This window comes from Myotis yumanensis, unplaced genomic scaffold, assembly GCF_028538775.1.
Source record: "Myotis yumanensis isolate MYYU_CA2020_CCGP unplaced genomic scaffold, mMyoYum1.0.hap1 SCAF_4, whole genome shotgun sequence".
In the NCBI taxonomy this organism is placed as follows: domain Eukaryota; kingdom Metazoa; phylum Chordata; class Mammalia; order Chiroptera; family Vespertilionidae; genus Myotis; species Myotis yumanensis.
In genome coordinates, this window is record NW_027223755.1 from 36,474,031 (window position 1) to 36,486,130 (window position 12,100).

Sequence of the window (12,100 nt, forward strand, 5' to 3'; positions counted from 1 at the left end):
GGCCCCATCTTTTTTGGAAGGAGCTTTCCCTCCCATCCCTTCTCCTCCTGCTTCCACCCACCAGTGCTCAGGCGTCTCACTGGTGTTCAGAGGAACGTTTTATAATTTCCTTTTCTCTTTTTTAAAATTTTTTTCTCTTAGAATTAATCCTTTTCTCTCATATTTTAGTAGGCAAAATATTAGATGACATTCTAGATGACATTCTAAAACATAGAGATCTCTTTCTGACTTACTAAATGTTTTTGTTTGGCCCTGGCTGGTGTTCTCAGTGGTTAGAATGTCAGGCCCAGAACCCAAGGGTCACGGGTTCGATTCCGGTCAAGGGTACGTACCTGGGTTGCAGGTTCCCTGCCCCAGATGGGACATGTGTAGGAGGCGGCCAGTTGATGTAGCTCTCTCACATGATGTTTCTCTCTCTCTCTTCTTCCCCCGCCCCCACTCCCTTCTACTCTCTCTAAAATCAATGGAAAAAATATCTTCCAGTGAGGATTAACCAAAATAAATAAATAAAATAAAATGCCTTCCAATATTAAAAGCTGATTCAACTTCCTTAAAAAAATAAAAAATAAATGTTTTTGTTTGAAAGTGTGTTTTTAAGTACCTGAAAAAATTTGTTAGAGATAGAATCAGAAAAAAAATATTTTTCCAATATGTTTGTATTGATTTCAGAGAGGCAGGCAGAGGGAGAGATAGAAACATCAATGATGAGAGAGAATCATTGATCGGCTGCTTCCTGCATGCCCACCACTAAGGATCAAGCCCGCAATCCGGGCATGTGCCCTGACCAGGAATTGGACTGTGACCTCCTGGTTCATAGGTCAGTGCTCAACTATTGAGCCACACTGGTTTGGCAGAAAAATATTAATTTTACTCCATAGATTATAGGAACACTATAGCAACTTTTAATGTTCTTCCTATACTTAAAGACTACCTTTATATGTGCTCTTTCTTGTAGTTGGCCTGCCCTTCCCTTACTTCTGACATTCAGACTTCCTTAAGACTTTGCTTATATGTCTCCTCCGGTGGCATACTTTCCCTTAACCCCTCTCTTTTCTCTGGAAAGTTTGTTAGCTATCCCTTTCTCAATATTCCCTTAGCAGTGTTGAGTTATAACTATTGTTTAATTTGTCATTATTCCACAATTAAGATGTAAGTGAAGTGTTTTCAGGACCTGAATTGTGTATCATTAACTCTTAAATTGTAGCACTTGGCTTGTAGGAACTCAGCAATTAACTGATGAATGACTAAAAACAATTATGAGTCTTGTTGGTAGAAGCATATATTAGTAAAATGTTTTTGGATTGCAGTTTGGAAATATATTTTGAATTTTAAGTGCTCATATCCTTTGAGCTTTAATATTTAATACAGAAATATTCACACAAGTGTGTAGAGATGCATGATTCATTATATCATTATTTATAACTAGAGGCCTGATGCACGAAATTCATGCAAGGGCCTTGGCCCCGGCCCCCACCCGCCGCCGCCATGGCCAGGTGCCTCTGCTGCCACTGCCTCAGTCCCTGCCTGCTGTGGCTTTGTCCAAAAGGAAGGACGTCCAGAAGGACGTCTGGCCTAATTAGCATATTATACTTTTATTATCATTTATACTAATAAAAGGGTAATATGCAAATTAATCATCACTCCACGACAAAGATGGCAGCACCCATAGCCACAAAGATGGCGGCACCGGCTGGAGCCACGGAGCCAGCCAGAGCCGGCGGGACGCTTGGATTCCTTTGTCGCCCCAGCAACAAAGGAAGCCAAGCCTCCGGCAAGCCCCGGCCAGCTGCTGAGGGCCGGCCTCTGGGTGGCAACCATGGGGCCAGCCAGAGCAGGCGGGAGGCGGCCAGAGCAAAGGCCCGGGTCCCAGGTGCCGGAGGGAAGCCGGTGCCAGCAGCCAGGGGAAGGAAGGCCTATTCTTGAACGAATTTTCATGCATCGGACCTCTAGTTATTTATAATGGTTGTGGGGGGGCGGACAATGGCCACTAATGAAAGGACTAGTTAAATGAATTTGTCACTCATAGAATACTATGCAGCTATTAAAAAGAATGAGTTATACCTATAAATACATACTATTGAAATTTACCTAGTAATGTAAACAAGATTTAAGATATAGTGTATACTTACTCTAAGAAGTAGTATTTTCCAACTGTTTATTTAAATAGAAGAAAACTTCAGTATCATTTATTTATTCATAAGTCATGAACCAAGTACATATTCTTAATCACTTAAAATTTGGATTTACTTAATGAATGTAATGAGGTTTTGCTATGAATACCTTCAAAACTATAAACAGAAAACATATAGCTGTATACTAACTCTTAAGCAACAAGCTTATTTTTTAAATTACAAATTTAAAGATTTTCTTTTCTCCCTCTTGCTAGCCAGTCTCAGTTGGAGGACTGATAGTAAACCTTATTGGTATCTGTGCCTTTAGCCATGCCCATAACCATACCCATGGAGCTTCTCAAGGAAGCTGTCACTCATCTGATCACAGCCATTCACACCATATGCACAGCCACAGTGACCATGGGCACGGTCACAGCCATGGATCTGCAGGCGGAGGCATGAATGCTAACATGAGGGGTGAGTCCTTGCCAAATATTGACCTACTTTTCAACCATGTTGTGATTTGACACTGTTCATTTGTATTAAATATTGCACTCTGGTACAATTTTATTTTGGAAAAACAATCTGTGGCTAAAAAAAGGTTGAAGTTGCCGAAACCGGTTTGGCTCAGTGGATAGAGCGTCGGCCTGCGGACTGAGGGGTCCCGGGTTCGATTCCGGTCAAGGGCATGTACCTGGGTTGCGGGCACATCTCCAGTGGGAGATGTGCAGGAGGCAGCTGATCGATGTTTCTCACTCACCGATGTTTCTAACTCTCTATCTCTCTCCCTTCCTCTCTGTAAAAAATCAATAAAATATATTTAAAAAAAAAAAAAAAAGGTTGAAGTAAATAAATGTAAATTACTGTATAATTATAGAGTTCTTTTCATAATGACAATTGCATAAATATTACTTCCAGGGGAAATACTGAGTATGCCATTATGAACTCTCACTACAAAAAACACCCAGATTTTTTTGTACTATAAAAAGAAAATGAGCTCTAACCGGTTTGGCTCAGTGGATAGAGCATTGGCCTGCAGACTGAAGGGTCCCAGGTTCGATTCCAGTCAAGAGCATGTACCTTGGTTGCAGGCATATCCCTAGTAGAGGGTGTGCAGGAGGCAACTGATTGATGTTTCTCTCTCATCAATGTTTCTAACTCTCTATCCCTCTCCCTTCCTCTCTGTAAAAAATCAAATAAAAATATTTTTTTTTCTTTTTTTCTTTTTTTTAAAGAGAGAGAAGTATTTATCACTGTATTGAATTATTCTAAATGTTTAATATAAGTTATTTGGGTAATGTTAAGACTTGGCTCATACACGATTTCTAGGAAGCCTTCCCAGGGTAAACCACACCAACATAAAACTCGCCACACTGTGGTACAGTAGCCCACATCCATACCTTCTTACTCCTGGGTTGTAAATTCCTTGAGGATAGTGATCATGTTTTAGTCATTTTGAGTGACAGGTGCATAGTAGGTATCTAATAATACTTATAGATATTTTATGGATAAAAGAACTAAATTAGATGTGATTTAATTTTTAATGTTTTTATATATTTTACTTACAGGTGTATTTCTACATGTTTTGGCAGACACACTTGGCAGTGTTGGTGTGATTGTATCCACAATTCTTATAGAGCAGTTTGGATGGTTCATTGCTGATCCCCTCTGCTCTCTTTTTATTGCTATATTAATATTTCTCAGTGTTGTTCCACTGATTAAAGATGCTTGTCAGGTTCTACTTCTGAGACTGCCGCCAGAATATGAAAAAGAATTACATCTTGCTTTAGAAAAGGTAGTGTGTGTAATTTCTTCACTATTTTCTTCCTTTTAAAGTAGCATTTGAAATTAAATTGACCTAACACGAAATGTCCAATATATGAATGAACAAAATATAGTTTTATTTAAAGGACATAAAATAGGAACTGAGTAAATGGAGATACTTTTTTGGATAGAAAACTATATTATGAAGATGCTGATTTTCTTTAATTTAAATCCCAATGTAGTTGCCTCTCGTTTGGATTTGTTTGTTTTTGTTTTGGGAGAGCATAGATAATCCAATATTATTTGGAAGCTTATTGGAAAGAGTTAATGCTTGAGAATAAACAAAAAATACATAAATAATTAGCTTAATAGTGGTTCCTGGACCAAAAAGATTGCTTTGTGTTAAGTAAATTATAACCTTTAAGTCCATTTATATTACGTCAGCTTTTATTTGACAGATACAAAAAATTGAAGGATTAATATCATACCGAGACCCTCATTTTTGGCGTCATTCTGCCAATATTGTGGCAGGAACAATTCATATACAGGTGACATCTGATGTGCTGGAACAAAGAATAGTACAGCAGGTAATAATCTTTTGTTTTTAAAGTAATTTCAATTGAGGTAATTCTTGCATATAATTGAGGTAATTCTTGCATTATTACTTATACTGTTCGATAGTAATTTAACTGTTTTAAAATTTTAGTCTTTCATCTGAGGATAACAACATTTTGTACACCTAGGTTTTCTTTATATCCAAAACTGGTTAAAATAAAATCAAGTTTTAGGATTTAGAGGATCAGCTTAAGTTAATGTAAAATAAAATTAATTTATGATCAACCTTAATTCCCAATAGATCAAGAAATAAGTTATTATAAATGTAGCCCTAAATTAATTATTATAATATTAACATTGGCAGGGTATATGCTATGGTTGAAGATAGGGATCAAAACAGTTCTTGTATCCCTATTCTGGACATACTGAATTGGAAGCAATAGCTGTTTTCTTTTACTACTTTTAAAGTGAGATCAGAATTTACTCGTCGTCTAAAATCCTATTTTGTGCTCCCTTCGGCAGCACATATACAGAGAAGATTAGCATGGCCCCTACACAAGAAGGACATGCAGATTTGTCAAGTGTCCCATATTTTAAACAAAAACTAATAAAATCCTATCTAACATTTGCCCAAGTAAATAATAAACATTATTTTGAGGACTAGAGGCCCAGTACACAAAAATTTGTGCACTTGGGGGGGGGGGGGGGGATCCTCAGCCCGGCCTGTGCCCTCTCGCAGTTTGGGACCCCTCGGGAGATAATGACCTGCTGGCTTAGGCCTGCTCCCGGGTGGCAGAGGGCAGGCCCAATCCCTAGGTGCAGCCTCTGGTCGGGCTCAGAGCAGGGCTGATTGGGGAGTTGGGGCGCCGCCCCCTGTCATGCACAGAGCAGGGCAGATCGGGAGGTTGCGATGCCACCCCTAGTCACGCTCAGGGTAGGGCTGATTGGGGGGGTTGGGGCACCGCCCCCTGTCACACTCAAGGCAGGGCCGATCAGGGGGGTTGGGGCTCCGTACCCTGTCACGCACAGAGCAGGGTCGATCAGGGGGTTGAGGAGCTCCCCCCTGTCACTCTCAGAGTAGGGCCAATAGGGGAGTTGGGGCGGTGCCCCCTGTCACCCACAGAGCAGGGCCGATCAGGGGGTTGGGGCGCCGCCACTGTCACACTCAGGGCAGGGCCGATGGGGAGGTTATGGCTCTACCCCGTCACACACAGAGCAGGGCCCGTGGGGGTGGGGGGTTGGGGCGCCGCACCCTGTCACACACAGAGCCACAGGGCGATCAGGGGGTTGGGGAGCTTCCCCCTATCAAGCACAGAGCAGGGCTGATCAGGGGGTTGGGACGCCTTCCCCTGTCACGAACAGAGCAGGGCGGATAGGGAGGTTGTGGCCCCGCCCCCTGTCACACATAGAGCCGCAGGGCGATCAGGGAGTTTGGGCGCTGCTCCCTGTCACGCTGATCCTGGTGCCGGGAGGCCTCGAGGCTCCACTGATCCTGGTGCTGGGAGGCATATTACCCTTTTACTATATAGGATAGAGGCCTGGTGCACGGGTGGGGGCCAGCTGGTTCGCCCTGAAGGGTGTCCTGGATCAGGGTGGGGGTCCCCACTGGGGTGCCTGGCCAGCCTGGATGAGGTGATGATGGCTGTTTGCATCTGGTCACACCCCCTTCAGGGTGGGGGTCCCCACTGGGGTGCCTGGCCAGTCTGGGTGAGGGGCTGAGGGCCGTTTTCAGGCTGGCAGGTGACTAAAGCTCCTAACCTATCCTTTTTTTCTTTTTTTCTTATTCTGGGCCAGCTTTAGCTCTGAGGCTTGGCTCCAGCTATGAGACCTCCGCTGCTGAAAGCAGGTTTCTGGCCTTTGTTTACCTTCTGTATTTGAAACAATGTTGCGATCCGGCTGGCTGAAGTCTGGCTGACTAAAGCAGGTTTCTGGGGTTTTGTTTAGCTTCTATATTTGTTACAATGTTTCTTAGAGAGCAGCTGAGAGGCCAGCAAGGCAGGCAGGGAACCTGGCTTTCTCCGTCACTGAACCAAGCAAGCCTCCCTGTTTGCGTCAGCTGCCTGGCCGCCGGCCGCCATCTTGGTTGGCAGTTAATTTGCATATCTCACTGATTAGTCAATGGGAAGGGTAGCGGATGTACGGCTAATTACCATGTTTCTCTTTTATTAGATAGGATGTATCTTTGACTATCTGTAGCTATAAAAAAATGAAATATCAATTATTTAAGACATGTGCATTAAATGCATTAACCTAAAAGCTTTAAAATGTATGGATCTTTTTATAACAGGTTACAGGAATACTTAAAGATGCTGGAGTAAACAATTTAACAATTCAAGTGGAAAAAGAGGCATACTTTCAACATATGTCAGGCCTAAGTACCGGATTTCATGATGTCCTGGCTATGACAAAACAAATGGAGTCCATGAAATACTACAAAGATGGCACTTACATCATGTGAGATAACCGGGAATTACCTCTGGAGTGTAAACAATGAAGATTAAATGACTAAGTATTTAGAATATTGCCAGAAGGAAGAAAATTGCACACAATTGTACAGAAACATTTTGCCATATTTGAAAAACAAAATTAAAGTTCCCTACTATTGGATCAAGGAATCTTAAAGGAAATTTAAATACAGAATGGAGCATTCATTGTTCAAGTAAAATCATTATTTGAATTATGTGTATAACAAGAATCTTGAAATTAGAGTGAACATGATATATCACATCATCTTTAAAGATGAACATATAATGACGGAATCAAGTGAAGACCAAAATTACTTCTGTGTTTACTTTGTGCCAGAAAGCATCTCCATTGTAAATAATGTATGTACATGTTTATTACAAAGACCCAAATGAAAAATTTTAGTCGATTTTTTTGCATAGCCCTAGGATAAAAAAAGAATAAAAGTTCTATATTTATGGATTTTCTGTATATAAAACTAGTTTCTAATTAAAACTTAAATCCGTTAAGTAAAATCTGTATTGCCACTTTAAATGTAAAGTAAATTATTTGGGAGAAACTTCAACCACTGATAATGAGACAAGCAGTGAGAATAGGGAAGTATAACTACAGTTTTTGATGTATTACAAAAACCAACCACTCTGTAAAATAAATTTTTTTTACTTTTGGTAATATTTGCAAATGAATATTACTTTATTAAGGTGAAGAACTTATACTAAGTTGTGTCCATGTTGTTCACTCACTTGTCTTCTGCCTCTAAAGTAGAATACTACATTTCTTATGCATCTGGCATTCCTAGTTGTTTATCAAGCTGGTATCCAAGCAATGCTAGGCTTTTCATCTTTTCATTTAGCTCTGTATGTTGTGGAATAGCCATTTGAGAGAGTCATAAATAATTGTCAACTCAGTTTAATTTTCTGCCCATAAATGTCATTTTTTGGTACATGTAGATATATAAGAAATATCAAAGTATAAGTAGTCATTTAAAGTTTAATAAGTAAATATGGTCTATAAACACTAGGGCACCATGAAATCAAAATATCCTATAACTATTTTCTATAAATATATCTAACATTTTTTAATTTCCAATTTAAAAGGAATGTACAGTCTGAAAAGACTGTATAATAGATATATAATAATATATGCAGTTTTATAAACACCAAAGAATGTTGTCCAAAAGAAACTTTTGAATACCTGTCTATTTATAAGAATCTGAATATTTTCATTCTTATACTAGAAATTTTGATAAGTAGGATGAATTAATTTTAGTATGGGTACTATTTTCTTATCTAACATAATGGCAAATGTGTACTGTAAATCATATTTTTGTCTTACTAATTTTAATATGTGAGAGGTTTAGAAATTTGTTATAACTTATTTGGATAATCCTTGTCTTCTCTTTACATATTATCTGGTCCAGAATCTTCAAAATTAAAAATTTATGAACGGTGAGGAAATAAATGCATATTGGCGTTTCAATGCAACTTTTGTACAATAAAAATTTTTAAGTAGATAGGTACAATGAATATTGCACCATTACTAAACTTATCATTTTCCTTAGAAGACATATAAACAACAGGAAAATAAAATTAATGTGACTGAGAGAGAAGGCAGGGGCTGAAGATTAAGGGGGGTGCAAGTAGAAAGCAGGGAAACTCCACATTGAAGAGCACCTGGGTACTGGTTCCAGCTCATACAAACCATGTGACTTTAGACAAATCAGCCTCTCCGAGTATCTTTCTTTTTCTCTCTCATACATAAAATCAAAATCAAATCTCAAATTCACAGGAGTATGAGGAGCAAAAGGAATAATGTGAAAATAAATTGAAAGTTGAAAAGGGCTAAGTAAAGTTAAAAGATTAATATTTTAAACTTCACTTCAGAGGTAGCTTTTATTTGTCATTTTTTCCTATTGAAATCAGCATCTGAGAGATTAGTTAATATTATATTAAGTGAACAAACAAGCTTAAAATAATGCCCAAAACAAGTCTATTTATAGTTCGTTTGCCCCAGGGGTGGTGGTGGTTGCTTAACAAAACTATTGATTTCTCTTTTATCCCTCCCCATTTCTCTCCTTTCCCTTTCTTTCCAACTATTGTTTTCCCTTCTTACCAATTTAGGCACTGGTGATATCCACTTAGAATAAACATTATATCTGTTAAGATACAGATTTATTGTTTCTATTACATGATAATTGATCAAACTTTAAACTTTTCTCATTACAGTAGAAGAATGAGGCTATACTAGTATATAGTTAAATATCTCTAAGCGATCCTGGCTTTACTTTAAATTTAGATTATGATTCTCCCCTAAAATACCCACTATATTAATTCAGAGATGGCCAGGCCAGCGTAGCTCAGTGGTTGAGCATCCACCTATGAACTAGGAGGTCACGGTTTGATTCCCAGTCAGGGCACAGCCCGATCCCCAATCGTGCAGGAGGCATCCAATTAATGATTCTCATCGATGTTTTTATCTCTCTCCCTTCCTCTCTGAAATCAATAAAGATATATTTTAAAAAATGTACTCATGATAGCTAAAAACTGGAAACAGTCCAATGTCCATCAGGAGGTGTAGTGTATTCATAATGGAATACTACTCAACAGTTGTTTTTTTAATTACTGTTACAAACAATATAGGTGATTCTCAAAAACATGTTAAGTGAAAGAAGCCAACAGCATGGAAGGGACCTGGAGAGTATCATTTTAAGTGAAATAAGTCAGAGAAAGACAAGTATCACATGCTCTCACTCATATGTGGAATCTAATTAACAAAGTAAACTGATGAATGAAGTGGATCCAGAGACATGGAAGCATGGGACAGAGTGCAGAATCTCAGAGGGAAGACGGGAGAGGGTAGGTGGGTGGGAAGTAATCAGCTAAAGACCTTGTATGCATATATGCAGAACTCATGGACGCAGGCAGTGGGGTGGTGAGGGCCTGGGGCAGGGGGTTGGGGTGTGCTGGATGAGGTCGGTGGGGGGGGGGGGGGGACATATGTAATACTTTCAACAAGATTTTTAAAAATAATAATAAAAAGAAGCCAAACACAAGAATTCATACAGTATGATTCTCTGTATATGAAATCCAAAAGCAGAGAAGACTATAGTGATCAAGCACAGAAAATGGTTTGTATTAATTAACTATTGCTGCCATAACAAATTACCACAAACGTAGTGGCTTAACACAAATTTACAGTTCTGAAGGTCAAACATCTAGTATGGGTCTCACAGGGCTAAAATCAGAGCTGCATTTCCGTCTAGAGCAGTGGTTCTCAACCTTCCTAATGCCTCGATCCTTTAATACAGTTCCTCATGTTGTGGGGACCCCCAACCATGAAATTATTTTCATTGCTACTTCATAACTGCAATTTTGCTACTGTTATGAATCGTAATGTAAATATCTGATATGCAGGATGTATTTTCATTGTTACAAATTGAATATAATTAAAGCACAGTGATTAATCACAAAAACAATATGTAATTATATATGTGTTTTCCGATGGTCTTAGGCGACCCCTGTAAAAGGGTTGTTCGACCCCCAAAGGGGTCGCGACCCACAGGTTGAGAACTGCTGTTCTAGAGGTTCTAGGGGAGATGCCATTTCCTTGTTCATTCAGGCTAACTGAATTCAGTCCTTGTGGATGTAGGACTGAGGTCCCTGTTAGCTGGTGTTTCCAGCTTCTACCGGCCACCTACATTCCTTGGCTTGTGACCTCCTTCCTCTATCTTCAAGGTCGGCAACAGTTGGACATATGCTTCTCCCATTTCAGATCTCTCTTCTTCCACTGTTGCATCTTTCTCTGACCACCTCTTCCCCCATCCTCTTCTACCTTTAAGGCCTCATGTGGTTGCAGTGGACCCACCCAGGTAATCAGGGTAATTCCTATCTCAAGGTCTTCCAAGCCTCTTTTGTCAGGTAAATTAATCTGGTCTTTTCATATTCACAGGTCTAGGCATTAGGGCAAGAACATTTTTTTAAAAACGTATTTTAATTGATTTCAGAGAGGAAGGGAAAGGGAGAGAAACATCAATGATGAGAGAATCATTGGCTACCTCCTGCTTGCCCCACACTGGGTACTGAGCCCACAACTTGGGTATATGCCCTCACCAGGGAATCAAACTGTGACTTCCTGGTTTATAGGTCGATGCTCAACCACTGACCCACATCTGCCTGGCTATTCTTAATATTATATGCCAGCACAGTGTGCCATGGAATAAGTTTTTGTTCACTTATTATACATGACACTCAGACATGAATTAATGAAAGGTTTGGGAAGTTTTCTTGTATTACTTCTGTAATTTCCTCCCTGTATTTTCTCAGTCTTTTTTTTTTTTCTCCTTAGTTTCATTTTAATATTTTTTTATTTTTCATTACAGTTGACATACAATATTATATTCCTTTCAGTTGTACAATATAGTGGCTCTAGCCCTACCAGAACCATCCAAGCCATCGTTTCTTGCCTGGCCTCTTACAATAGCCTCTTCATGGCTCCCCTTGCTTCACTTTCTCTTCTGTTTCTCCTCCTCCTTCTCACTTACATACATTACCTTACAGTGATTAAGGTTATCTTTTTGAAAGATAGACTGTGCCACACCTTGGTTTAAAACCCTCCAGCCCGGCCACAGTGGCTCAGTGGTTGAGCATCGACCTATGAACCAGGAGGTCATGGTTCATTCAATTCCCAGTCAGGGCACATGCCCAGGTTGCGGGCTGTTCCCCAGTGGGGAGTGTGTAGGAGGCAGCCCATTGATGTTTCTCTCTCATTGATTTTTTCGCCTCTCTATCCTTCTCCCTTCCTCTTTTTCTAAAAACAAAACAAAACAAAACAAAAAATCAGTAAAAACATTTAAACAAGTTTATGTCAATTAAAAAATAAAAACTCTAAAGGCTTTCACTTCACATATAGTCCAGATTCCTGCAAACCACTATATATATGAGAGAGAGAGCGAGAGCGAGAGAGAGAGAGAGAGAGAGAAAGAGAGAGGCGGTATTCATTATATTGAAAGTGTGTTAACAATAAGTAGGATTAGAAACGTACTGTTTCTCTTGCTTCTCAAACTGCGGCTGCTCCACTGTCACTTTCCCGAGGCCACACGGCCGCCCCTCCGCGACACCTGGTGGCGCACAAGCCCGCCTCACCTCACCGGGCCGCAGAGCGCAGGCGCAGAGCCCGACCGAGCGACGCCGCACGCTCGCTCTGGCCCC

General features: G+C 40.0%; 1 protein-coding gene, 1 long non-coding RNA gene and 1 pseudogene across 2 annotated transcripts in view; 2 read left to right on the top strand and 1 right to left on the bottom strand.

Moving 5' to 3' along the window:
* The window catches only part of SLC30A5 (solute carrier family 30 member 5), a 30,580-nt gene extending 21,545 nt beyond the window's left edge, over nt 1-9,035 (top strand). Inside the window, exons 13-16 of the mRNA XM_070412107.1 lie at nt 2,387-2,588; nt 3,680-3,906; nt 4,334-4,462; nt 6,718-9,035. Of these exons, the coding sequence (XP_070268208.1) occupies nt 2,387-2,588; nt 3,680-3,906; nt 4,334-4,462; nt 6,718-6,888 (729 nt within the window). The 3' untranslated portion in view covers nt 6,889-9,035. The remainder of the gene's footprint in view (nt 1-2,386; nt 2,589-3,679; nt 3,907-4,333; nt 4,463-6,717) is intronic.
* The window catches only part of LOC139008637 (uncharacterized), a 91,308-nt gene extending 79,311 nt beyond the window's left edge, over nt 1-11,997 (bottom strand). The window contains exon 1 of the long non-coding RNA XR_011471172.1: nt 11,934-11,997. This is a non-coding gene — a long non-coding RNA (uncharacterized lncRNA). The remainder of the gene's footprint in view (nt 1-11,933) is intronic.
* Nucleotides 4,939-5,026, top strand: LOC139009616 (U6 spliceosomal RNA; annotated as a pseudogene).
* Nucleotides 11,998-12,100: the final 103 nt, after the last annotated feature.